Below are 24,794 nucleotides of genomic sequence, written 5' to 3' on the forward strand. Positions count from 1 at the left end.
TGAAAAGAGAAGAGAAAAGGTGTACTTGATTTGGCTAACATTCTCTGTCCTCCTGGGAAGGCAAGTGTTAAAAAAAAATACATTTATATATATGCCACCATAAATGGTAACACACTATACAGGGGGGGCGGGAATCAGAAAGATCACAAACAAACCATCAAAATGGAAAGATACCCCCTCTTCCTTTTGGCACGACATTTAGCAATGTCTTGTTAACATACACAAAACTGTGAACATACGAATGTTCATAGCATTGCCTTTCGAAGCGAGAAGATTGGTACTGTGTGACACAATAAAAACATTCCCGCATTCAGTGAATCCGAACCTCGTCAGTTGCAAAAATGCTTTCATAAACTTCATTGCATCCTTTGACTTCATAGCAGACCCCGGCAAGAAGGTAGCTTGGCATGTACCCATTTTACAGCCCAGGAAAACTGAGGCAGAGAGAGTGGCCGTGTGGCCTTGACTCAAGGCTGCTGGGGCAGGGCTTGAATCCCTGGCCACGATCCATTGCAGGATGTGTACACACAAAGACATGGGAATCGATTTAGTTTCCTTTGCTATAAAAGGGTCTCCACGAAAACCTCCTCCGGGGTTTATACACCAGGTCAGGGCTCCCAAACTGATTTAGGAGTTCCAGGACTATGGTGTGGAAGTGGACCATGTTCGCTTGGTCATCCCAAGAATGGAAGGGAAATGGAGACAGCAAACACAATTGGTATTTGCTGCTGCTGTTGGTCTGTAAATGCCACAAGACGGTTAACACACCATTTGCTCTGTGTTTCATTTTCACCGAAATGCACGGGGCCAAGCCGGGGTAATTCATTACATATATTATGTAATTTCGCCACAGCGGGCAGCGAGACATATAACCTATTCTTTGGCGGAAGATGAACTGCAGCAGAAGGGAAACGGCGCTGCGTGCGGCAGCGATGGGGCCGGACGGAGAATGAGGCCTTCTTGACATCTGTGGTGTTCAGGCTCAAATAGGCCCCTCTCAGAAAAACAATGAGTGGTAAATTCTAGAGGAAGTTTGAATCTGAAACATAGCTGTCAACCGTCCCTTATTTGGCGGGAAACTCCCTTATCCCAGCGCCGTGTCCCGCTGCTGTCCCTTATTGATGATGTCCCTTAAATTTCCCGGGTTTCAAAGGAAGCAGCTCCTCTCCCTCCCTCCCTCCCTCCCAGGGAGGAGGGAGGCTCCAACTGTGTTGCTTGGCTGCGTTGCTCACCCAATAAGGAGTCTAAGAACGACCTGGGGGTGGAGCTTGCATGCCTTGTGCCAATCAAATCGGCCGCATTGCCTGGGGACTCGCCTTTGCTCAGCGCTTCCCAGCGGAGAGGTGACGGTGGTTTTCCTTGCTGCATCCCCTTTGCCGGGTTGCTGCGCTGTGGGAACCACCGCTTGAGGCTTCGTTTGGCTGCTGCCTGGGCTTTCTGCCTTTGGCTCGGAGGGGCTCAGAAGTCAAACATACCTGTGCCCGGAAAATCCCTTATTTTGGCTGCTGATCCCTTATTTTCTAGGCTGCTGGCCCCTTATTTTCAAATCTGTAAGTTGACAGCTATGATCTGAAATCCTTCAGGGCGAGTGTTATGGACTTGGCGTGCGGGACAGGGGTATCGGTACGGAGTCCGTTTGGTCCTCCTGATGAGCACACAGAACTCAGCAGGACAGCGTTCACAAGTGGGTCAGAAGTTCTGGCCGGTAAGGCCGGTTGTCCTCAATTGTCCCGGATACTCCTTGCCGGAAGCCTCTAGCAACATCCTACCGCTAGGGAGGGAAGCCATGTTGGAAAAACCTGTCCTGCCGCGAGGGGAAGACGCCAAAACCTAGGCATTGGTGAAACCTGCCGTTTTGCGGGCTTAGCGTCACAGGAAGTCCTTTGTGATGGCCTCGGGGAAGTTGGGCGCGGCCATAAGGATGCCGATGGAACAGACGATGTGGACCAGAGCAAAGGTGACCAGGCACAGACGGTCCAGGACGGCCGCCGCAAACTTCCACTGGCTGCAGGCGGCCTGGGCGGCGTCGCGGCCCCGAAAACACTGAGCCACATAGTGCAGTTCCTCCAGGATGCGGCCCAGCTCAGGCGCGGCAAGCAGTTCCTCGGGGCTGGAGGACGGCAGCTCTGGGGACGGGAGGAACGGGCGCGGCACGTCGGGGGGCTTGGCCGGGAGCAGCGCCGCGGGGTAGGCGAGGTTGCCGTTGGCCAGCGCCACGGGGAGACGGGCCTGCCGGGTCGGCGAGCCACCGCCGTCGCTGCTGTCCGAGCTGCAACTCAGCAGGCTGGGGGCGCAGTGCGGGCGCCCCACCAGGTCCTCGCCGGGTTGGCGCATGCGCAGAAGCCAGGCTCCCCACTGCAACACCACCACCTGGACCTGCGTGGAAACAGCAAGACGATAAGGGAGAGGGGATGGAGTTTACGGGTGAGGGGAAACGGGGACCCCGTTTATTACCGGACCGAGAAAGGAGGGAGGGTCCACAAGGGAAGGGAAGAGGGAGCGGATCATCAGGGAAAGGTCAACAACAACTTGGAAACCAGTAAATGCTCTTGGGCCAAGTTTCCACCATACATCTGAAGCACTATGATACCATTTTGGCTTCTCCCAAAGAATTCTGGGAACTGTCATTAGTTAATGGTGCTGTGAGTTGGTCGGATGAGCTACAATTCCCAGAATCCCCTGGAAAGAGAGGTGGGTGGTTTCATTTTTTGTAATAAATTGAGATTAAATTTTCAAAAAATTGACATGCACGCTTCCATGCGTAAGACATTTTTCCAGCTTCCCATCCCATATTCCATGGTGTTTTTATTTCTCACCTTCTGCCGCACAAAACCTTTTTCTCTTTTATACCATCCCATCCATACTGCATTCTCCAATTCCTCCCGTTGCTCATATTTCAAATCCTTCTTGTGAAGTTCATCACGAGTTAAATACAGCCATACCTCGGGTTGAAGTTGCTTCAGGTTGAGCATTTTCGGGTTGCGCTCCGTGGCGACCCAGAAGTAACGAAACGCGCTACTTCCGGGTTTCGCCGGTCACGCATGCGCAGACACTCAAAATGACGTCACACACATGCGCGGAAGCGGCGAATCACGGCACGTGCAGACGCGGGTTGCGTTCGCTTCAAGATGCAAACAGGGCTCTGGAAAGGATCCCGTTCGTATCCAGAGGCACCACTGTAGTCCAAAAAGTGTTTCCAGCCTTCCACAAAGCAATCATCGCTAGATCCTCTTAATCTGGCTGTTAACTTGACCAGTTCTACATAATCCATTGCCTCACTTCCCCATTCTTTGGTGGGATCTTCCATTTTTGTGCATAGAGAATCGTAGCCGCTCTTATTACATACGTGAAAAAGAGGGATGGATTCCCCTCTTGGAATTGTAGCTCTGTGAGGGGAATCGGGTCTCCTAGCAACCAGTCTCAGCACCCGTCACAAACTACAGCTCCCATGATTCTCTGGGGGAAGCCATGACAGTGTTTATGGTGGGATCCTAGTGCTTTGAAAGGAATGCTGCAGAGCCAGAGCCGGAGAAGTTGAAAGCGTTAAAATTGAGATGTGGAAAGTATGGAAACAATGAGGAGAGGCAGGATTGAGGTTTGGAAGTATGCTTCAAGGTCCAGACTATGGGAAGCCCCGAAAAATTAATAATTATAATTTGGATGATAATTTGGTCTTCTTTTATATTAGTTTTTTTATTGGATTATGATTTGATACGTTAATTGGATGTTTTTTATTGGGAAATTAATAAAAACGATTTAAGAAAAATAAAAGGAGTGCCGTGAACGTCGCCTACGTTGGATACAAGGCGCTAGGTGGTAAACAAAGCAGCGATTCTGAAAACGGGTTTTTAAAAGCGCTTACCCATCTTGGCATGCAGCCGCCGTCCGGGTCATGGTGGTGGTACTGGAGCACAAAGACTGTCGCGACCACAGAGAGGCTCACCATGCCCATCGTACTGGCAAAGTATTGTCCTAGAGGCAGAGAGAAAGGACTCAGAGGATTCTGAAGTGCACATCAGGAAGGGTGGGCAGATCTTGCAGGATCACACCCTGCCTGATTCATGCTTCCTGAATCAAAACGCTAACCAACGAATCCTCCGAAACTTCTTTCAACCAAAATATGTACGAAAATGCGTATGTTAGGGGGAAAGTCACAGGAAAAGGAATACATTTTCCTGAGAACGGCATACAAAAATGCAATGGGTTGGGGGAATTTGCTTGCAAAATTGTGTGTGCTCGAAGAAATTTTGTGCTTTTTAAAAACCAAAAACGACACAGCGGCAAACTGGAAAACGAGAAGCTGGAATTGGCAGGTTTGTTCATCCCTACCTAGCAGTGATATCCTAGTTATTGTTTCTAGAACATTTGCCTGCCTTCCGCTGGCACGCAACTAAGAATGAATAAGTCCATGGGGGGACAGGTGTATTGACAGATGTGAGGCTTAAATGGAACTTCCAAGTACAGGAGCAGTATATCTCAGGGATCGGGGTTGTTTTGCATTGCAAGGGGGTAGACTCAACCCTCATGGTCCCTTCCAACTCTACAGTTTGACGATTCTATGATCTCTAAACCTGTACAAAGTGCCCGTGGCAACCTGTCTCCATCACATTTAGGAGCAGTAAGGTAAAGGTAAAGAGACCCCTGACCATGAGGTCCAATCATGGCCGACTCTGGGGTTGCGACGCTCATCTTGCTTTATCAGCCAAGGGAGCCGGTGTACAGCTTCCGGGTCATGTGGCCAGCATGACTAAGCCGCTTCTGTCGAACCAGAGCAGCACACGGAAACGCCGTTTACCTTCCCGCTGGAACGGTACCTATTTATCCACTTGCACTCTGACGTGCTTTCGAACTGCTAGATTGGCAGGAGCAGGGGCCGAGCAATGGGAGCTCACCCCGTCACGGGGATTCGAACCGCCAACCTTCTGATCAGCAAGTCCTAGGCTCAGTGGTTTAACCCACAGTGCCACCCGCGTTAGGAGCAGTAGTAATCAGTAATATCAAAGGCAACACGATGACCAAGTACCACAATGCAATATCAATATAAACTCTTTATATAACCTATACGGAACATAGAACAATATGAAAAACCAAATAAACAGAATCTCATAAATCTCTGAAAGTAAGTCTTATAAGTCTCTGAAAGTCTTTGTAGACTACGCAAGTCTCTGAGAGAAGCAATGGGTCAGATTCTTATCTGATGAAAACAAGCCGTTAAAGCTTTGTTTTATGACGTTCAACGCTGCCGAAGTGGTCCGCAAACAGACGTAGTGAACAGTGATTCCGGATACAGTGGTGCCTCGCAAGACGAAATTAATTCGTTCCGCGAGTTTTTTCATCTTGCGATTTTTTCGTCTTGCGAAGCACGGTTTTGGAAAAGTTTTGGAAAAGCTTCAAAAATCACCAAAGTCTTCAAAAACCTCAAAAAAGGCTACCACACCGCGTGCTATGAGTTGCTCCTCAAAGTCAAGTCGCAACTGTATTAACGGTGTTAAGAAAAAGGAAACAAACTTCCAAGACGTTTCCGTCTTGTGAAGCAAGCCCACAGGGAAAATCGTCTTGCGAAGCAACCCAAAATCAAAAACCCTTTCGTCTTGCAAGTTTTCCGTCTTGCGAGGCATTCGTCTTGCGAGGTACCACTGTATACTGTTTCGTGGAATTCTTCTTCGGCACAGCAGAAGGATACAGAAATGCTTCATAAACCCATCTATATGGTGAATGGAATTGTATAACAACAATATCTATGGAGCAGTGATCATACAGTTATGTAACATAATAAGACTTATAAGACTTGCTTTCAGAGATTTATGAGATTCTGTTTATTTGGTTTTTCATATTGTTCTATGTTCCGTATAGATTACATAAAGAGTTTATATTGATATTGATATTGTTTTACTTGGTCATTGTGTTGCCTTAGATATTACTGATAATTGTTTGCAACACAGGGGTTTAATTGTCTGGCTCCATCACATTTAGGAGCAGAGAGCACAATTAAGGTCTGCCCATCCCTGGGCAAACCAATCCATCTCCAGATCTCCCTCCCATACATACCTATGAGCGGAATGGAGTCAGAGGTGGCCGGCATAACCTCCGCCACAAGCAGCATGAAGACAGTGAGCGAGAGGAGAACGGTGATGCCTGTCAGGGGGGGAAACAGGCTGTTATTCCACTGGGTTAGAAGGAGCATCTAAGTGAAAGAGGCAAAAACCAACAACAACCCAAGGAAAAACTGCCAGGAGGCTCAGGTGCCTCATCCACACTCCTCTGCCTCAGTCCTTCCTTCTGCAAAATGGGTATAACAAACACCAACGTTCCTTGTGAGGCTGTTGTGAGAATCCACTCAGATAATATCTGCAAGGGGCTTCGAACGCCGGGGCTTCTGCTAGGTCAGGCACCCCCAAACTTGGCCCTCGAGCAGTTTTGGAACTACAACTCCCATCATCCCTAGCTAATAGGACCAGTGGTCAGGGGTGGTGGGGATTGTAATCCCAAAACAGCTGGAGGGCCAAGTTTGGGGGTGCCTGGCCACTGGTCCCATCACCTCCTGACAAATAGAAGGGGAAGAAATGGAGGCAGTGAGAGATTTTACTTACTTGGGCTCCATGATCACTGCAGATGGTGACAGCAGCCACGAAATTAAAAGACGCCTGCTTCTTGGGAGAAAAGCAATGACAAACCTAGACAGCATCTTAAAAAGCAGAGACATCACCTTGCCAACAAAGGTCCGTATAGTTAAAGCTATGGTTTTCCCTGTAGTGATGTATGGAAGTGAGAGCTGGACCATAAAGAAGGCTGATGGCCGAAGAATTGATGCCTTTGAATTCTGGTGCTGGAGGAGAGTCTTGAGAGTCCCATGGACTGCAAGAAGATCAAACCTCTCCATTCTGAAGGAAATCAGCCCTGAGTGCTCACTGGAAGGACAGATCCTGAAGCTGAGGCTCCAAGACTTTGGCCACCTCATGAGAAGAGAAGACTCCCTGGAAAAGACCCTGATGTTGGGAAAGATGGAGGGCACAAGGAGAAGGGGATGACAGAGGACGAGATGGTGGGACAGTGTTCTCAAAGAGACCAGCATGAGGGAGGCAGTGGAAGACAGGAGTGCCTGGTGTGCTCTGGTCCAGGGGGTCACGAAGGGTCGGACACGACTAAACGACTAAACAACAACTGCTTTTGTTTCATAAACAATTTTGGGCATTACGGCTGTTATTTTGCATAACTCAGTGCAGACCCACTGAAATCTGTGGGCATAGCTACGGCCACCATAAATTCTAAACAGCCATGGTTCCCCACCTCCACCACCACGCCAAAGAATTGTGGGAGTTATAGTTTGTTAGCATCTTAAAAAGCAGAGACAGAGGACGAGATGGTTGGACAGTGTTCTCGAAGCGACCAGCATGAGTTTGACCAAACTGCGGGAGGCAGTGGAAGACAGGAGTGCCTGGCGTGCTCTGGTCCAGGGGGTCACAAAGAGGCGGACACGACTAAACAACAACAAGAGTGCTAGGTAGTGGAAGGGGGGAACCACACAGGCAATAATTAGCATAATTGTTCGGCTTGAATTGTTCTGCTTACCCAGGGAAATCTTCTCTCCGGAATCGGCTGGCAGGAGAAAGACCAGGAAGGTCATGGCTGAAAGGAGGAGGCAAGGGACCAGCATGTTGAGGGCATAGTAAAGTGTTCGGCGCCGCATGGTGACCGCAAAGGTGACGTCCAGGTAGGGCTCCCGGCAGCATTCGTAGAACACTTTGTTCTGACTGCCAGGCACACCTGTAGCAGGTGAGGAGGAAGGGGGAGTCAGCGTACGCCAGAGAATCAATCTGTTTCAGTTTCTTCCTGTTTCTCATGGGGGCGTTTTTTGCACCCCCAACCTGAGGTTCCGTTCTCCTCCACATGCCCACATCAGTTTGCAAACTTGCATTTTAAAACGTCCTGCCGCACACCATTTTTGCAAAGCGATTTCCTAATACTTTTTTTTTGCACATTATATGCGTTTCTATGCACGCTTCACCGCAGTATATGCATAAATATCATAAATATCGCTCAGCTGGAGAAGCGCATTGCAAAATTCAGAGAAGTGTGAATTTGGGAGGGTGGCAATGTTGAATTCATGTATTGGCTTGGAAAGTGTGGATTTGGTCAGTTTGGGTTTAAATGAGAACTCAGTTGAATTTCTCCCCCAATCCCGGGGTTGCTGAGCAGCAGTAGATAGTCTAACGGCATTCCAGAGATCTGTGTGTGCAGGATGAGGTCCATTGGCCTCTGGTACCCTTTACAGGGAATTTTCACAAGTTAGATTTTGTCACGCCAGTCTAAGAAATCTGTCCCAACTGACACCCCTCTCATTTACTCAAGTCTGCAAGGCCCAGGACTTCCTTTGTGCCAGGCTTCATATATATGCATTTATGTGCACATTTTACCCGGGCAGATGCAATTTTGTACTCCCGACTTGGCTGTAAAACTGCCCTAAGTGCAAATTAAGAAGGATAATAATATTAATAATAAATAATAATAATAATAAATTTTATTTATACCCTGCCCTCCCCAGCCAAGACCAGGCCCAGGGCGGCTAACACCAAATATAAAAACAATTGATTGAAACACAGCTTAAAAAACAAGATTAAAATACAACATTAAAACATTAAAATGCAGCTTCATTTCAGTGGAAACTCAATCAAAAACTTTTTGGGGGATGAAAACGTCAAGTCTTCACCAACTATCCAGACTGGTCCTACGTGGGCCAGAAAAAAAGCCAGGGAAGTCCCCAAATAGGAGTTCCATCACAGAAGGAGAAAGGAAAAAAGAAAGAGGGGGAGGGGATCAAGTGGATTCCAAGCCAAAGGCCAGGCGGAACAACTGTGTTCCAGTTTGCACTGTTTTTCAAAAAGCGTGAACAAGGCAGGTTTGCCTTTAAATGAGAACAAAGCTGAATTCCTTCCCCTATCCCTGGCCGCAGGAGCCCTATTGTCTAAAATAATAATAAACCCAACCTCATGAGGGCTAGGAGCTTGGCGCTGGCTTTGCTGGAGGTTCCGCCTTACCCATGAGGTCCCACTCGCCATTGGCCACGTAGCCAGAGGTGTCGGTCTCCAGCATGCGCAGGTCAAGCAGCCAGCCATCGTACGTCCAGGAGCCAAACTTCAGGTCACACTTCTGGGTGTCGAAGGGGAACCAGCGGACGTCGATTCGACAGGTGCTTTTCAAGATGCCTGGGCCAGGGGGAAGGGGCCAAATGAGCCACACCAAGGTTATTATTATTATTATTATCATTATTATTATTATTATTACAAACAGAAATTATATACGTAGCCAAAATGCAATGGAAAAGAAAGGCTGATGACGGGGTGCCCCAAACTTTTTCCAAAGAGGGCCAGATTTGATGAAGTGAACATGTGTGAGGGCCAATCAAAACTTTTTTAGGATTGAAGTTGTTCAGCTTTTTATTATGAAGCCTTAAAATCGAGACGTGGAAAATATGGAAACAACAAGGAGAAGCAGGACTAAGATGTGGAGATCTGCTCCAGAGATCCAGACCGTGGGGAGCCCTGAGAAATTAATAAATACCATTTAGACTATAATTTGATCTTTTTTATTTTAGGTTTTTTTAGTTTAATTGAAGTATTATGATTGGATATTTAATTGGATGTTTTTTTATTGGAAAATCAGTTTTACCCAAAAGTTGTTGAACTTTTTTTAGCATTTTACCCCAGGACATTATACTGCCACGGGGGCCGGATTAAATCGACTGGCGGGCTGGATTAGGCCCCCAAAACGGACTTTCAACATGCCTGATTTATGATAATTATGCTGGTTTTTACCTGCTACAAAAAAGTTGCTTTTTAGAAGTCATCAGCAGGGGGCGCTCTAATTTAACATAACTGTTGTAATCGGTGGCACAAATGCTTCAAAGCCCCCCAGTATTTTGGAGATTTCCCAATAGGGATTCAGACCCTTGGGAATGGGGAGGGGCTGGATGTACATTTCCAAAATATAAGTTAAAAAACCAATAAAATAAAACCTACATACAGCAACAGTGTTTTGTGTTGTGTAGGCTCCTATGGTGTAAGTCATGGGCCCCCAATCATTTTATGTTAGAGCTCAATAATTATTTCACTATTAATATACTTCTTCTTAACTGTATTTCAGTTCAACAATTGCCACATTTCCCCCTCTATAAGACGCCCCCATGTATAAGACGCCCCCTATTTTGGGGGGAATCCCATTTAAGAAAATGGGGGGAGATACTATCCGTGTATAAGACGAGCCCAGATTTTGAACATTATTTTAGAGTAAAAAAAATAGTCTTATACACAGAAAAGCACGGTACTTTGTTAAAATACATATTTTGTGATGTGCAAATGGACCTATTAGGTCCATAAATTACCATATAGCGTATATTCAACAAAACAACAACAAAAAAAGCGACCATTTGTTGTTGACAAAGGACAGCTGGACATATAAAGGGCCCCATTACCTTCAGTGACTTAGGGGCTCATCAAACCTAAATCTGGCCCTGAATGATCTGCATGTAGCCAGTTGGGCAAGCCATAAGGGCATAGGTGTAAACTTACTGATTTTAAAATAAGGGACCAGCAACCTCGAAAATAAGGGATCAGCATCCAAAATAAGGGATCGACAATTACTTTGATAAAATACATATTTTGTTGCATGCAAATGGCTTTAGATGCCTTTTAGGTCCATCAGTTACCATATAGCACATATTCAACACAAAAAAACAGCAACAATTTGTTGTTGACAAAAGACAGCTGGAAATAGAAAGGGCCCCATTACCTTCAGTAGCTTATTTGAAGGACATCATCAATAAGGGACAGCAGCAGGACATGGCACTGGGATAAGGGACTGTCCCGCCAAATAAGGGACACTTGACAGCTATGCATAAGGGCTGGCTAGCCATAAATTGGATAGTTGTGGGAAGAGTTTCTTTGACGTTCCTGCACGGACTGATCGACCACAAACTGAGGCTACATTTCGCCGCTTTTTTAGGGCTTCCGAGTGGCAGATTGAAGTTCTCGCTTGGGATGTATATATCGCTTGCTGTTTAGAATAAAATCTTTCATCTTCTCTCTCCCTTGTGTTTTGTATGACTTCTGAATCTCGTTTTAAAAGAACCACCTTGCCTTTGGCAAAAGACACCACTTTCCCGCTATGTGACACCAAATCCGCCTCTGGATCTCACCTGGGGGGAGCCACTGGCAGTAGCCGCTGGAGTTGACCAAGATGTTGGTGTGGAACGTGGAGTCAAACTCTTCATTGGCACTGGGGGAAGAGTTGAAGAAGCTCAGTGAATTCAGATTTCGTTCCTTTATATATCATCGCCCCAAACCCCTTAGCTACTCTACATGTCCAACAACATATGATAAAATGTACCTTCGCATTTTTACATTTCCTTTACATTTCCAGCATGTACCTGACTCTGACATACATTTTTGCTAGTTTAAAGGTAAAGGTAAAGGGACCCCTGACCGTTAGGTCCAGTCGTGGCCGACTTTGGGGTTGCGGCGCTCATCTCGCTTTATTGGCCGAGGGAGCCGGCGTCCAGCTTCCAGGTCATGTGGCCAGCAGGACTAAGCCGCTTCTGGCAAACCAGAGCAGCGCACAGAAACGCCGTTTACCTTCCCGCCAGAGCGGTACCTATTTATCTACTTGCACTTTGACGTGCTTTTGAACTGCTAGGTTGGCAGGAGCAGGGACCGAGCAACAGGAGCTCACCCCGTGGCAGGGATTCAAACTGCCGACCTTCTGATCGGCAAGTCCTAGGGTCTGTGGTTTAACCCACAGCGCCACCCACGTCCCTAGTTTACTTTGCTAGTTTACTTGGTGTCAAGTACCACCCAGAGATTATCTTCACGTAGTTTTCCTTCAATTTTCTATGTTAAGCATGTTAAATCAGATTTCCTTCCAGTTGCTTCAACTGACCATCAGAGCACATAAAGCAGGGGTAGGCAAACTAAGGCCAGGAGGCTGGATCCGGCCCAATCGCCTTCTCAATCCGACCCGTGGGAATCAGCATGTTTTTACATGATTAGAATGTGTCCTTTTATTTAAAATGCATCTCCGGGTTATTTGTGGGGCACAGGAATTCGTTCATTTCCCCCAAAATAAAACATAGTCTGGCCCCCCACAAGGTCTGAGGGACAGTGGACCGGCCCCCTGCGGAAAAAGTTTGCTGACCCCTGACGTAAAGGCTTGTGTGACAGTCCTGTGCTAGGACCCGGGGAACCACTCTGGGTAGCTCCGAAGTCTAGGCGTAAAGCCTCTTGAGGAATGAAATTCTCTTACTCTCCTTCCAGGGATATAAGCTGGTGACCGTTGAGACTGATGGGGCGGAAGGCAGGGAGCCGAACAGTAGGTGGCGCCAGAGAGCCCATCCAACACATTCTAGTTTTGACCCTGCTGGGTTCTGCAAGGGGCAACACTGAGGCTAAGGAGGAGGGGGAAGGTGACAGAGTAGGGCCACCCCCTTGGGCCGGATGTAAGAAGAATAAAGGCAGGCAGGTTGGTGGGGCAGTGCCCCATTTGCCCTAAGGGGTCAGACGCCACTGTCTCCCTGGAGAAAATCTGTCTTCAGTTCAAGGGGGAAAGGCTGGGATTTGCCCCTAATAATAATAATAATAATAATAATAAATTTTATTTATACCCCGCCCTCCCCAGCCAAGGCTAGGCTCAGGGCGGCTAACAAACAATAATAAAACAAGTTGATTGAAATACAACTTAAAAAACAAGATTAAAATACATTAAAACATTAAAATGCAGCCTCATCACAGGAGGAGAAAGGAAAAAAGAAAGAGGGAGAGGAAATCAAGTGGATTCCAAGCCAAAGGCCAGGCGGAACAACTCTGTCTTACAGGCCCTGCGGAAAGAAATCAGGTCCTGCAGCATTTAAGCCTGCAGCCATTGGTACAAGGCATTTGTTATATTGTTGTTGTTGTTCTCTGTTAAATTGATTCATCGCCCGGCACGTAACGAGTCTCTGAGAGCCTTACAAAACGCAGAAGTATAAATACAAGGGGAGAACAATGCATTTACAACGAAAGCCGATAAAACAGACCAAATGAAAAGGTAGCAAACACAAAGGTAGCGACACAAAACCCACCATCCGAAGACACCAGAAGCAACCCTAACCCATCAGACGCCTGAGGGGAAGATACGTTTTAAGCAGGTGCCAAAAGGATGCTGTTATTGGTACCAGGTGGGCTTCATTGGGGAGAGCATTCTGCAAGGCTGGGGCCAACACCAAAAAGGCCCTGCTGCCTTGGCGCCACACTCTGGACCTCCCTCAGAAGGGAGTTCCTTGACCACTGGTTGACTTGGCCACCTGGCTCTTGTAGAAGCCCAACTTATTACCCACCCAGCGAACACCACAAAATATCCCAGCTACAAGCTTCTCCCACCTGTTGTACAAAAGGATGTCGGGCTTCCAGACTTGGTTAGCGGCGAACCGCAGAGTCTTCACGCCGGGGTATTCCGATTCATTCCATTGCAAGTAGTGGTCGTACCAGTACTGGGGGGGGTGTGAGAAAAAGCAGCGTTGATGGGTGTTTAGTTCAGTTAGGGAAAGGGTTAGGGTGTTGCTGCTGTTGTTTAAGGCGAAGTTGCCAATATTTAAGGGCCCGTTTGTTCTCCCACCCCAGGTGAGCTCCATCTGAAGCAACACGATGCATTGCAATAGTTACCACTACTTGGCGGGGGAAGCAAGGTAAGCTTTGCAAGAGCTCAGCTGCAACAAAAGAAAGTAGCAAGCAAAGTGAGCTTTGCAAGAGGTAAGCTGCTAAGATCAGAAGAAGGGCTACTGATACAATGCAGTCGATGCTGCGGTACAACAGGTACATTTGGTTTCTCTGCCCCCCCGAAAGCCATGACCTTACCATCTGCAGCCAGACATTGGTGGTCAAAACTTGGTTTTTCTCATCCTGCAAAAAAAAGGGGGAGGGAAATGTGAAAAGCTCAGGAATGAGGCATTGAGGAATTTCAGAGGGCAAATAAGGAGGGATCCCTAGTGCATAATGTACAGGTCCCCACAGAAAACGCCAAGATGGACAGGAGAGGGGAACGGGAAAGTGATATATTTGATGGGCACTGTTTCCATATAAGCCTGTCCAGGCTCAGGATCTTACCACATCCATGATCTGCATGAGGCTCAGGGTGAAGTGGACGGTTATGGGCTGTGCGTCATCCCCCACCGGCCTTTCCAGCGGGGTATAATTCTCCATCAAGGCTTTCAGCAGCTGCCGCTGGTAGACGCCTCCTTGAGAGCCTGCAAATCACACAGGGGTATGAGAATTATTATTATTATTATTATTATTATTATTATTATTATTATTATTATTATTAATTTATACCCTGCCCATCTGGCTGGGCCTCCCCAGCCACTCTAGGCGGTTTCCAACAGAACACTAAAGCACAATAACCTATTAAACATTAAAAGCTTCCCTAAACAGGGCTGCCTTCAGATGTCTTCTAAAAGTTTGGTACTTATTTTTCTCTTTGACATCTGGTGGGAGGGCGTTCCACAGGGCGGGCGCCACTACCAAGAAGGCCCTCTGCCTGGTTCCCTGTAACCTCACTTCTCGCAATGAGGGAACCACCAGAAGGCCCTCGGCGCTGGACCTCAGTGTCCGGGCAGAAGGATGGGGGTGGAGATGCTCCTTCAGGTATACTGGACCAAGGCCATTTAGGGCTTTGAAGGTCAGCACCAACACTTTGAATTGTGCTCGGAAAGGTACTGGGAGCCAATGTAGGTCTTTCAGGCCTGTCTAGTCCAGCGTCCTGTTCTCACAGCGGCTGACCAGATTGCCTGTGGGAAACCCACAAGTAGGATTCGAACACAAAACCCACTCTCCCTTCCTAAGGTTTCCAGCATCTGGCCTTCAGAAGCATCGCTGCCCCCAGCTTTGGACACAGAGCTCAGCCATGGTGGCTGTTAGGCATCGACAGCCCTCTCCATTGCAGGACAGGCTGTTGAAAAATGTACTGTAATAAACGAAAATCTGCCCTTATTCCCTTATGGGGGACACCAGAGCCCTTATAGAGTCCTTTGTAGGTTCTCCATCGGTCGGTGAAAATAACAGAGGCCAACCAGAGAATATTGAGAAGCAAAGTAGCTAGTAAGCCTGATCTTTATTGAACTGTTGCAACAGGGTTCTCCCCTCACACGCAGGAGAAGAAGGAGGACCCAGAACAAAGGTGTGTTTGCCCTTATACAGACATTTTAAATTGCCCGCCTTGGAGTCCAAGACCACCCCCAGAAACATCATACCTACATCACAGAAAAGGCAGTCTACAGCAGAAATCTGAGTGCTTTGTTTACCTCCTGTCTGGCAGGCTACCTGTTAATGCTTACTTGATTGGATACCCTGCGGAGCCTGGCCAGTCCTTTGTAATGATAAATACTTAGTTCCTGAGCCAGGTCACCCTATTCATACACAGACATACCCTTCAGACAGTTATTTGTGAACATAAAGACAATGGGGAGGCTTTTCCATTTTCCTTCGACCTTGCAGAGAAATAATTTGGTCAGTTTGGGAGTCAAAATGGTTCCAGGGCTGTCCCCTGTGATGCTTCAGACATGCGGTTTATATATTTATGTATGTGTTTGCTTGGTACATTTGTGAACTTTTATTATATATATAAGACCTTCATTTTTTTTATTTCAGTACCAAATGCAGAAGAGCGAGCATTTATGCTGAGACAGCGACCCTCGTGAATACAGGAGTGTTACAAACGCATGAGTCTGCTCCTGTTTCCACCTCTTATGTGCGTCTGGTTAAGTCGTTTTGTCCATTTTACTGGTTCACGGTTTTTCTTCCTTCCTTGGGGCGACAGGGGTGTTGTGAGTCCTGTCTCCTGGGACTGCTTCTTCCATCTCCGCCTGGCTCCGAATTTTCACTGCCTTGGGCGATGGCTGCAGGGCATCCGTGAGCTTCTCTGCTGCTGTCATTTGCTGCTAGCAGAGTCTTGAAGCTGCGGCAGCGGCGAACGAACCTCTTTGGGCCTGAGGCTTTAAACGAAGCCGAGGATTGGAGGCTGCGAAAACCGTGGAGCTGAAAGCCTGGATCGCTGCTTCATTTAGAACAGGCGATGAGCTCATAAGCTCACGAAGACCATGCTTCTAAACTCGCCTCTGATCCCATCGTTGTCGCCACTGTTATTGTTTTGTTTCTAATTCAACTATTCATTTCGCTTTCCAAAAGCCGTGACCCCTCTACACATGGTTACCTGGAATAAGCGGGGATAACTCTCAAATGTGGGACGCGGGTGGCGCTGTGGGTTAAACCACAGAGCCTAGGACTTGCCGATCAGAAGGTCGGTGGTTTGAATCCCTGCGACGGAGTGAGCTCCCGTTGCTCGGTCCCTGCTCCTGCCAACCTAGCAGTTCGAAAGCACGTCAAAGTGCAAGTAGATAAATAGGTACCGCTCCGGCGGGAAGGTAAACGGCGTTTCCGTGCGCTGCTCTGGTTCGCCAGAAGTGGCTTAGTCATGCTGGCCACATGACCCGGAAAAACTGTCTGCGGACAAACACCGGCTCCCTCGGCCAGTAATGCAAGATGAGCGCCACAACCCCAGAGTCAGTCACGAATACAATACACTCACATAAAGACTACTTTATACTGCGTTTAAAACCAAAATCACATTTGGATCGCCTGTTTCTCAGGCGGCTAGCCTTGTCTTTATAACCCTGTACCTAGCAGTTAGAAAGCACGTCAAAATGCAAGTAGATAAATAGGTACCGCTCCGGTGGGAAGGTAAACGGCGTTTCCGTGCGCTGCTCTGGTTCGCCAGAAGCGGCTTAGTCCTGCTGGCCACATGACCACATGTACGCCGGCTCCCTCAGCCAATAAAGCGAGATGAGCGCCGCAACCCCAGAGTCGGCCACGACTGTACCTGATGGTCAGGGGTCCCTTTACCTTTTACTTACTCTCAAATGTGTGAAAAATCAGAATTTACTGGTACAAAGCATGTTACAGACGCACACCTTTGCTACACAGGCCTGCTTCCATCTATATATTTTTCTCATCGCTTGGTGCAATCATGGCATGGGGATTTTTCACAGGGGATGATGCAAGCCAGCAGGTACCCTGGGAAGGGAGTCCTGTAGCTCAGTATTAGAGCAGAATGGGACTCGTTCAACCCCTGGCATCTCCAGGTAAGAACTTAAGAGCTGCAGGATGAGGCCAAGGGCCCACCTTGTCCAGCATCCTTTCTCACAGTGGCCAACAAGATGCCCCAATGGGAAACCAACCAAAGCAGGATTCGAACACATGCGCAGCTCTCCCCCTTTGCAATTCCTGACAATCGGCAGCCAGAGACAATCCTTTGTCTGGCCGTCAAGGAAGAGCAGTCTGATCCTCCATGAATATATTTCCTTCAAAGCCATCCAAACTAAAAAGCCTCAATGGTATTTATGTTTGTGGCTACAGCAGCAAAGATTCTCTGTGCACAGAAATGGAAGGAGGAGGAAAAACAGCCTCAAAGGAAGAACGGTTGATGGAAATCTCGGAATACACAGCGACACAAATTTAGAAGCCTTTAAAGAAGACTGGAAAACCTTTTCTAGACTATATAAAAAGTTATTTCCCCTATGCGAAGGCCACAGCAGGCTTTGAAGTGTAAGAAAACAGCAGAATATATGAAGAAACATGTTAAAGAGGATGAAATTAGGTAAGACGGAAGCTTTAAATGCAGTTGTATGTAATTTGGGTTGTAAACATCGACGTCGGGTGAGCGGGGAGCCACTAGTTGTGTTGAACCGGAATATAACTGTTGAGTAACAAGTGTAACTTTAAAGATGGATAAAGGATAAAATATTATTATAAAAAAGCCGTCCAAACTGGTGACTTGGAGATTTCCCTTGATGCAAGGCAGCAGGTTATCAGTCACAGTAGACGATCCTGACTCAGTCAGACCAGCTTCCTAAGTCCGTGAAAGCAGCTTGAACTTCCTATGTTCATCTGCGACTTCATGAAGAATCACAAAGGCAGTTTTGCTCTGCATGGATTAGAGCCGCCTTCATCAAATACAGGGAAAGTTCCCCCTTGTTGGCAGGTAATGGCTGTTGTTTTTTAAAGTAGATTGCCAAGAATTTCTGGATCCCCATCGTTCAACTGTAGCCAGGGCCGTCTTAAGCATATCCGGCGCTGTGGTGCAGAAATCCCTCTGGCACCGCCCCCTTTCCCAGAGTTGTTGACCCAAGACGATGGTTGTGAAACCAAGACGATGCTCTGTGGGAGCGACACACACAGCCTCGCTCACTCAGCGCACTCGTTCGGTGTTCCCCGGACTCTCGCCTGGTGCCCTCCACAAATTGGCACCCTGGCGCTCAGCACCACTAGTCTCTATGGGTAAGACGGGCCTGACTGTAGCAGCATCAAAAGGGAATCTCCCTGTCCGCAACCTCCCTAAATTAGGTTGCTGTGATGAAAAAAGCTTAGCGGGAAAACCAGAAATGGATCAGTGTCTATGTACTGGGTTGTTGCTTTTTAATGTAAACTGCTCAGAGATTCAGGTAGGTAGCCGTGTGGGTCTGATGTAGTCAATATATATATATATATATATATATATATATAAAATTAAAAAATTGTCCAGTAGCACCTTAGTCACATGGAAGAAGGAACAAGCTTGTTTTCTCCTGCTCTGGAGGGCAGAACACAGACCAATGGATTCAAGTTACAAGGAAGGAGATTCTGACTAAACATCGGGAAGAACTTTCTGACAGTAAGAGCTGTTTGACAGTGGAATAATAATAATAATAATAATAATAATAATAATAATAATAATAATAATAATAATATATTATTTGTACCCTGCCCATCTGGCTGGGTTTCCCCAGCCACTCTGGGCGGCTTCCAACACAATATTAAAATACAATAGCCTATTAAACATTAATAGCTTCCCTAAACAGGGCTGCTTTAGATGTCTTCTAAATGTCAGATAGTTGTTTATCTCTTTGACATCTGGTGGGAGGGCGTTCCACAGGGCGGGTGCCACCACCGAGAAGGCCCTCTGCCTGGTTTCCTGTAACTTCACTTCTCGCAGGGAGGGAACACAGATCATCTCAGTGTCCCTATTTTCCAGGGACGCCCCTGATTTAGAGAAGCCGTCCCAGTTTCTGATTTGATCCCGTAATGTCCCGCTTTTCCTTAGGACGTCCCTATTTTCATTGGAGAAATATTGGAGGGGATGGAGTTATCTGACCGCCGAGCCGTCTGAAGGCAATCCTGTATGGGGAAGTTTTAAAAAAATGTTTAATGTTTTATTATGTTTTTCAATATATTGGAAGCTGCCCAGAGTGGCTGGGGCAACCCAATAAGATGTGTGGGGTATAAAAAGAGTAAAATTATCATTATGGAGTGGAACGTCCCTATTTTCATCGGAGAAATATTGGAGGGTATGGGAACGGTCTCCCTCGGGTAGCTGCAGACTCCTTCCTTGGAAGTTTTTAAACAGAGGTTGGACGGTCTTCTGTCCCGGACGCAATACTTGAGATTCCTGTGTTGAAGGGGGGTTGGACTAGATGACCCTCGAGGACCCTTCAAACTTTTTAGTTTAGAGAAAATGTTAAGAGGCGGCACGATAGAAGCGTATAAAATTACACATGGCACAGAGAAAGGGTACAGCTTTTTAGAAAGGTTATTCCAAAAAAAAATATGTTTGGAATAACCTTTCTAAAAAGACCAGAGGCATTTCTGTTAAGTATTGTTGTCAGGGACATTCCGAATGACTTTAGGGAGGTAATTTTTATACGCAACGGCTGCAGCTCGGACTTTGGTGGCAAAGGGGCGGAAGGAAGAAGAAGCCCCGACGATAATGGATTGGCATAACAACCTACAAGAATTTGCTGAAATGGCTCAGTTGACAAATAGCCTGAGAGGCAATTCAAAATAAAAAATTATGGAAAAGTGGGATAGATATAAGATATATGTTCAAAAATGCAGTAAAGGTTCGCTGTCTACGCTAGCGTTCGATTGACGTTGGAGAGAGACTGAGTTGAGAAAGAAGACCAAGGGTACATATTGATAGAGGAATGTATTAGATAAAATGTAAAGAAATATGCAATAATAAGAGTACATTCAATTGAAAAAAAGGAATATAGAACGGGATAGACAGGAAGTCCAAAGTGTTGGTATAGATATGATTTTGGAATAGTTTTTTGCCCTTTTTCCTTTCTTTTAGTATATAAACTTTGTATGCATGTTGAAAATTATAGTATAATAAGCCTTGTGATGTAATATGATGATGTTTACCGATGTAACGTAAGAACTTTAGTAAATAAATAAAATTCAAAATAAAATAAATCAAAGAGAAAGTGGGTGAAGCTTTTCTCCTTCCCTCACAGCCCCACGGACACCCAAGGAAGCTGGACATAGAGGGACGCTTGCGATGCGCTTATGATCCCAGGAAGGGGACAGTCTGCCCCCCTTTTGAATTGCCTCCACCCTCCTGGGAGTCAGAGGGTGCACTGCCTCTGAACATGGATGCTCCAGGGATAAAGAGGTGTTGACAGGCCCCTTTCCTCTTCATACGCCTTTCCCTGATCCCTTCTGAAAGGCGTCTCAGCCCCTCGGCCGCCAGAACCTGCAAATCCCATAAATAAATTAAGCGCCGCTGAGGCTGAAGCAATCGCCATTCCTCCTGTGTTCGGAATCTGCCGTCCTGCCAATTTCAGAAAACGCAAACCGCCAGTACAGTGGTACCTCGGCTTAAGAACTGAATTCGTTCCAGAGGTCTGTTCTTAAGGTGGAACTGTTCTTAACCTGAAGCACCACTTTAGCTAGTGGGGCCTCCTGCTGCCGCTGCTACGAGATTTCTGTTCTCATCCTGAAGCAAAGTTCTCAACCCGAGGTACTATTTCTGGGTTAGCGGAGTCTGTAACCTGAAGAGTCTGTAACCTGAAGCATCTGTAACCTGAGGTACCACTGTATCTTGTATTCTGGAAATGTACATCCAGGTGTTTTTTTCGTTCTGGAGGTCCGTTCTTAACCTGAAGCTGTTCTTAACCTGAGGTACCACTTTAGCTAATGGGGCCTCTGCTGCCGCCAGAGCACGATTTCTGTTCTCATCCTGAAGCAAAGTTCTTAACCTGAGGTAATATTTCTGGGTTCGCGGAGTCTGCAACCTGAAGAGTCTGTAACCTGAAGCATCTGTAACCTGAGGTACCACTGTATCTTGTATTCTGGAAATGTACGGTACATCCAGGTGTTTTGCTTAACCTCAGGTTAAGCAAAGTTCTTAACCTGAGGTACTATTCCTGGGTTAGCGGAGTCTGTAACCTGAAGCGTCTGTAACCTGAAGCATCTGTAACCTGAAGCATCTGTAACCTGAAGCGTCTGTAACCTGAAGCATCTGTAACCTGAAGCATCTGTAACCTAAAGCGTCTGTAACCTGAAGCATCTGTAACCTGAAGCGTCTGTAACCTGAAGCATCTGTAACCTGAAGTGTCTGTAACCTGAAGCATCTGTAACCTGAAGTGTCTGTAACCTGAAGCATCTGTAACCTGAAGCGTCTGTAACCTGAAGCATCTGTAACCTGAAGCGTCTGTAACCTGAAGCATCTGTAACCTGAAGCGTCTGTAACCTGAAGCATCTGTAACCTGAAGCGTCTGTAACCTGAAGCATCTGTAACCTGAAGCGTCTGTAACCTGAAGCATCTGTAACCTGAAGCGTCTGTAACCTGAAGCATCTGTAACCTGAAGCGTCTGTAACCTGAAGCATCTGTAACCTGAAGTGTCTGTAACCTGAAGCATCTGTAACCTGAAGCATCTGTAACCTGAAGCATCTGTAACCTGAAGTGTCTGTAACCTGAAGCGTCTGTAACCTGAAATGTCTGTAACCTGAAGCGTCTGTAACCTGAAGCGTCTGTAACCTGAAGCATCTGTAACCTGAAGCATCTGTAACCTGAAGTGTCTGTAACCTGAAGCGTCTGTAACCTGAAGCGTCTGTAACCTGAAGTGTCTGTAACCTGAAGCATCTGTAACTTGAAGTACCACTGTATTGTGAGAGGTTGGAATGGAAGAAACAGCCTTGCTGTGCAGTTTCCCACACACCCACTATTGACACAACAACACACACACACACACACACACACACACACACACACACACCCCGGCCAGATCCATCCTGCAACAAGAAGGAGGAAGGCGGGTGGAAAAGGGTGAGGAGACGGACCCCCTTTTAACTTGAGACCCTAAACGAAACTGACAAGGCAGCCTGCCCCTTCTCCCACCTTCCGAAGAAACGGAGGCTATGTATGAAATTAAACTCAGCAAGCATGAAATAAGCTAGGCAGTGGTAAGGGGGGGGGTAAAGTGGAAGGGGGGGTCAGGAAAGCTAGACAACCCAGTCAAATTTGCTTTTATTCCTGCAAACCGTAAAAGCCGAGGAGAGAAAGGGAAAAAAGGAGGTTTTTATAGGAGCAGGAAAACCAATCCAGGCCCCAATTCTTCTCCCTCTGTAAGGACAGAAAACTGAGAGGGGTTTCGTCCTGACTCCGGCTTGAAATCACAGGGCAGAAAGTGGGTTTTTCCTGACATCTTGGGACATCATCTAGTCCTAAAACGCTAAAAGATCTCGCCGTTTATTAAGGGGAAAGACAAAAGCTTTCCTTTTAGAAAAACGCCAGACCTGTTTCAAAGCCCTGGGAGATTTGAAAAGGTTCCAGGCTTGCTTTTTATCTCTCATCCAATCCACCCTAGAAAATCCTTCTTGAAAACAGCTGGAGATCTGCTTTTCTCTGCCTTTTTCTGAGGTTTTCGGTTTCTTGTGTTTCATGGCAGGGAAAAGAAATGAGGGGTATTTTTTGCATACCTGGTTAGGGGAGTGGTGGAGGGGGGAGAGAAATGGGGGCACAGATAATAAAGAGAGGAAGTTACCTTGGAAGAGAAGGAAGATGCTCAGGGCACAAATCCGGGCAGAGGGTTCCATGTCCGCAACCGGATCGCGGAAAGGAAAGGGGGCAACTGGAGACACCCCCCCCCCCCAAGCTGGTGCCAACTAGTATGCTTTCCTCATCGCGCTCTGTACTGGCTCAGCGGAGGACGCACAGCTCACTCACCGAGGGAAACAGCGAGAATCTTTATTTAGAAGAGGCTGGGGAGGGGATGGAGAGAAGGAGAATGAAACATCATCATTGCCCACTGGACGCTTTTCAGCTCTCATTAATTCAATCATTTCAGTGCTGTTTTGGCTGGAGAGGTTTTAAGAGCCACATGAGCTCTTTAGAAGGTCAACGTTAATGGGACTTAGAAGGGGGAATTAATTTCATGGCATCTCTCTCCCTCTCTCTCTCTCTCTCTCTCTCTCTCTCTCTCTCACACACACACACACACACACACACACATTAAAAGACCATTAGAGATTAGGCAAACAGGAGATGAAGGAGAGATTGAAAGAGAGAGGCAGGTATAGTAGATTTGCAGTGCAGCCGTGTAGATGTGTACGCCAAAGGAAGTTCAGAAAGGAGCTGATCTCCCTGCAATAATTGTGAACTTAAATCAACAGAATCTTACAGATGGGTATCAGGGATGAATGAATCTGTCCGTTTCGGTTTCTCCAGCGTTGCTCGTTTTCCCCCCCCAATCTCAAGTTCGTTTCTCCACATTTTCACACGGTCTCCTGGTTTTATTCTCAAAGCCCTCGCAAAAAGACATCAACATTTCAGGGCTCATTTATCCATATGTGCATTTGCCGATACTCATGTTCTCCTATTAGGCACATTTTTTTTTTGCAAATCAACTTTCAGGGATTTACTGCACTTCTGCATGTTATCTTCACCAATATACGTGTTTTTATGCACACTTTGTTCCAGCTGGTGCATTTTTTAATCACAGCACTTGGCTGGACAGGTGCACTGCAAAAATTCGGGGAGGTACGAATTTCGAGGGACGGCAGAGTTTCGGTTTGTGCATTGTTTCATAAAGTGCAAAATCAGGCAGTTTCGCCTTTAAGCACGAACTGAATTCAATTTATCCCCCTTGTCACTAATACAGTGGTGCCCCGCAAGACGAATGCCTCGCTAGACGAAAGGGTTTTCCGTTTTTTGAGTTGTTCTGCAAGACGAATTTCCCTATGGGCTTGCTTCGCAAGACGAAACGTCTTGCGAGTTCTTGCGAGTTTGTTTCCTTTTTCTTAAAGCTGCTAAGCCGCTAATAGCCGCTAAGCCGTTAATAGCCGCTAAGCCGCTAATAGCCGCTAAGCCACTAATAGCCGTGCTTCGCAAGACGAAAAAACCGCAAGACGAAGAGACTCGCGGAACGGATTAATTTCGTCTTGCGAGGCACCACTGTAGATACGCAAGGTAGCCAGATTGATGAGCAGATACCCTGGAGAGATACACCAGATTAGACACCGGGAGATTTGGACCAGCACATGACAGCGACCGCACCCTGGGTCATGGCTTTGACTGGCCGGCTAAACCAAGTGAGGGCGGTCGATGGGTCTCAAACCCTCTGTGCGCTAGGGACTTCCCCTGCATGCGAATACAGGCTCTGAAACATTGAGCTGACAAGACCAATACAGTGGTACCTCGGGTTAAGAACTTAATTCGTTCTGGAGGTCCGTTCTTAACCTGAAACTGTTCTTAACCTGAAGCACCACTTTAGCTAATAGGGCTTCCTGCAGCTGCCGTGCCGCCGGAGCACGATTTCTGTTCTCATCCTGAAGCAAAGTTCTTAACCCGAGGTACTATTTCTGGGTTAGCGGAGTCTGTAACCTGAAGCGTCTGTAACCTGAAGCGTCTGTAACCCGAGGTACCACTGTAGTGGGTCCCGAAGCTCAAGAAGGCAGTTT

General features: G+C 46.9%; 1 protein-coding gene across 2 annotated transcripts; it reads right to left on the reverse strand.

Annotated features, from left to right (window-relative positions):
• Positions 1–67: 67 nt before the first annotated feature.
• On the reverse strand, positions 68–24,568 carry LOC144325907 (neuronal acetylcholine receptor subunit alpha-7-like). 2 transcript variants are annotated; one of them, XM_077920794.1, is made up of 11 exons: positions 23,516–24,568; positions 22,880–23,096; positions 14,130–14,269; positions 13,881–13,925; positions 13,407–13,516; positions 11,192–11,271; positions 9,036–9,203; positions 7,570–7,764; positions 6,049–6,135; positions 3,863–3,972; positions 68–2,376 (listed from the first exon to the last, which is right to left on the reverse strand). In XM_077920794.1, the coding sequence occupies exons 2-11, from the start codon at positions 22,929–22,931 to the stop codon at positions 1,870–1,872; spliced, it is 1,494 nt and encodes a 497-aa protein (XP_077776920.1). In that variant the 5' UTR covers positions 22,932–23,096; positions 23,516–24,568; the 3' UTR covers positions 68–1,869. The 2 variants fall into 2 exon arrangements, with proteins under 2 accessions (XP_077776920.1, XP_077776921.1); XM_077920795.1 differs by lacking the exon at positions 23,516–24,568 and having other exon boundaries at positions 22,880–23,495.
• Between the last annotated feature and the right edge of the window lie 226 nt (positions 24,569–24,794).

The sequence above is a fragment of the Podarcis muralis genome, chromosome 16 (assembly GCF_964188315.1).
Source record: "Podarcis muralis chromosome 16, rPodMur119.hap1.1, whole genome shotgun sequence".
Classification (NCBI taxonomy): Eukaryota; Metazoa; Chordata; class Lepidosauria; order Squamata; family Lacertidae; genus Podarcis; species Podarcis muralis.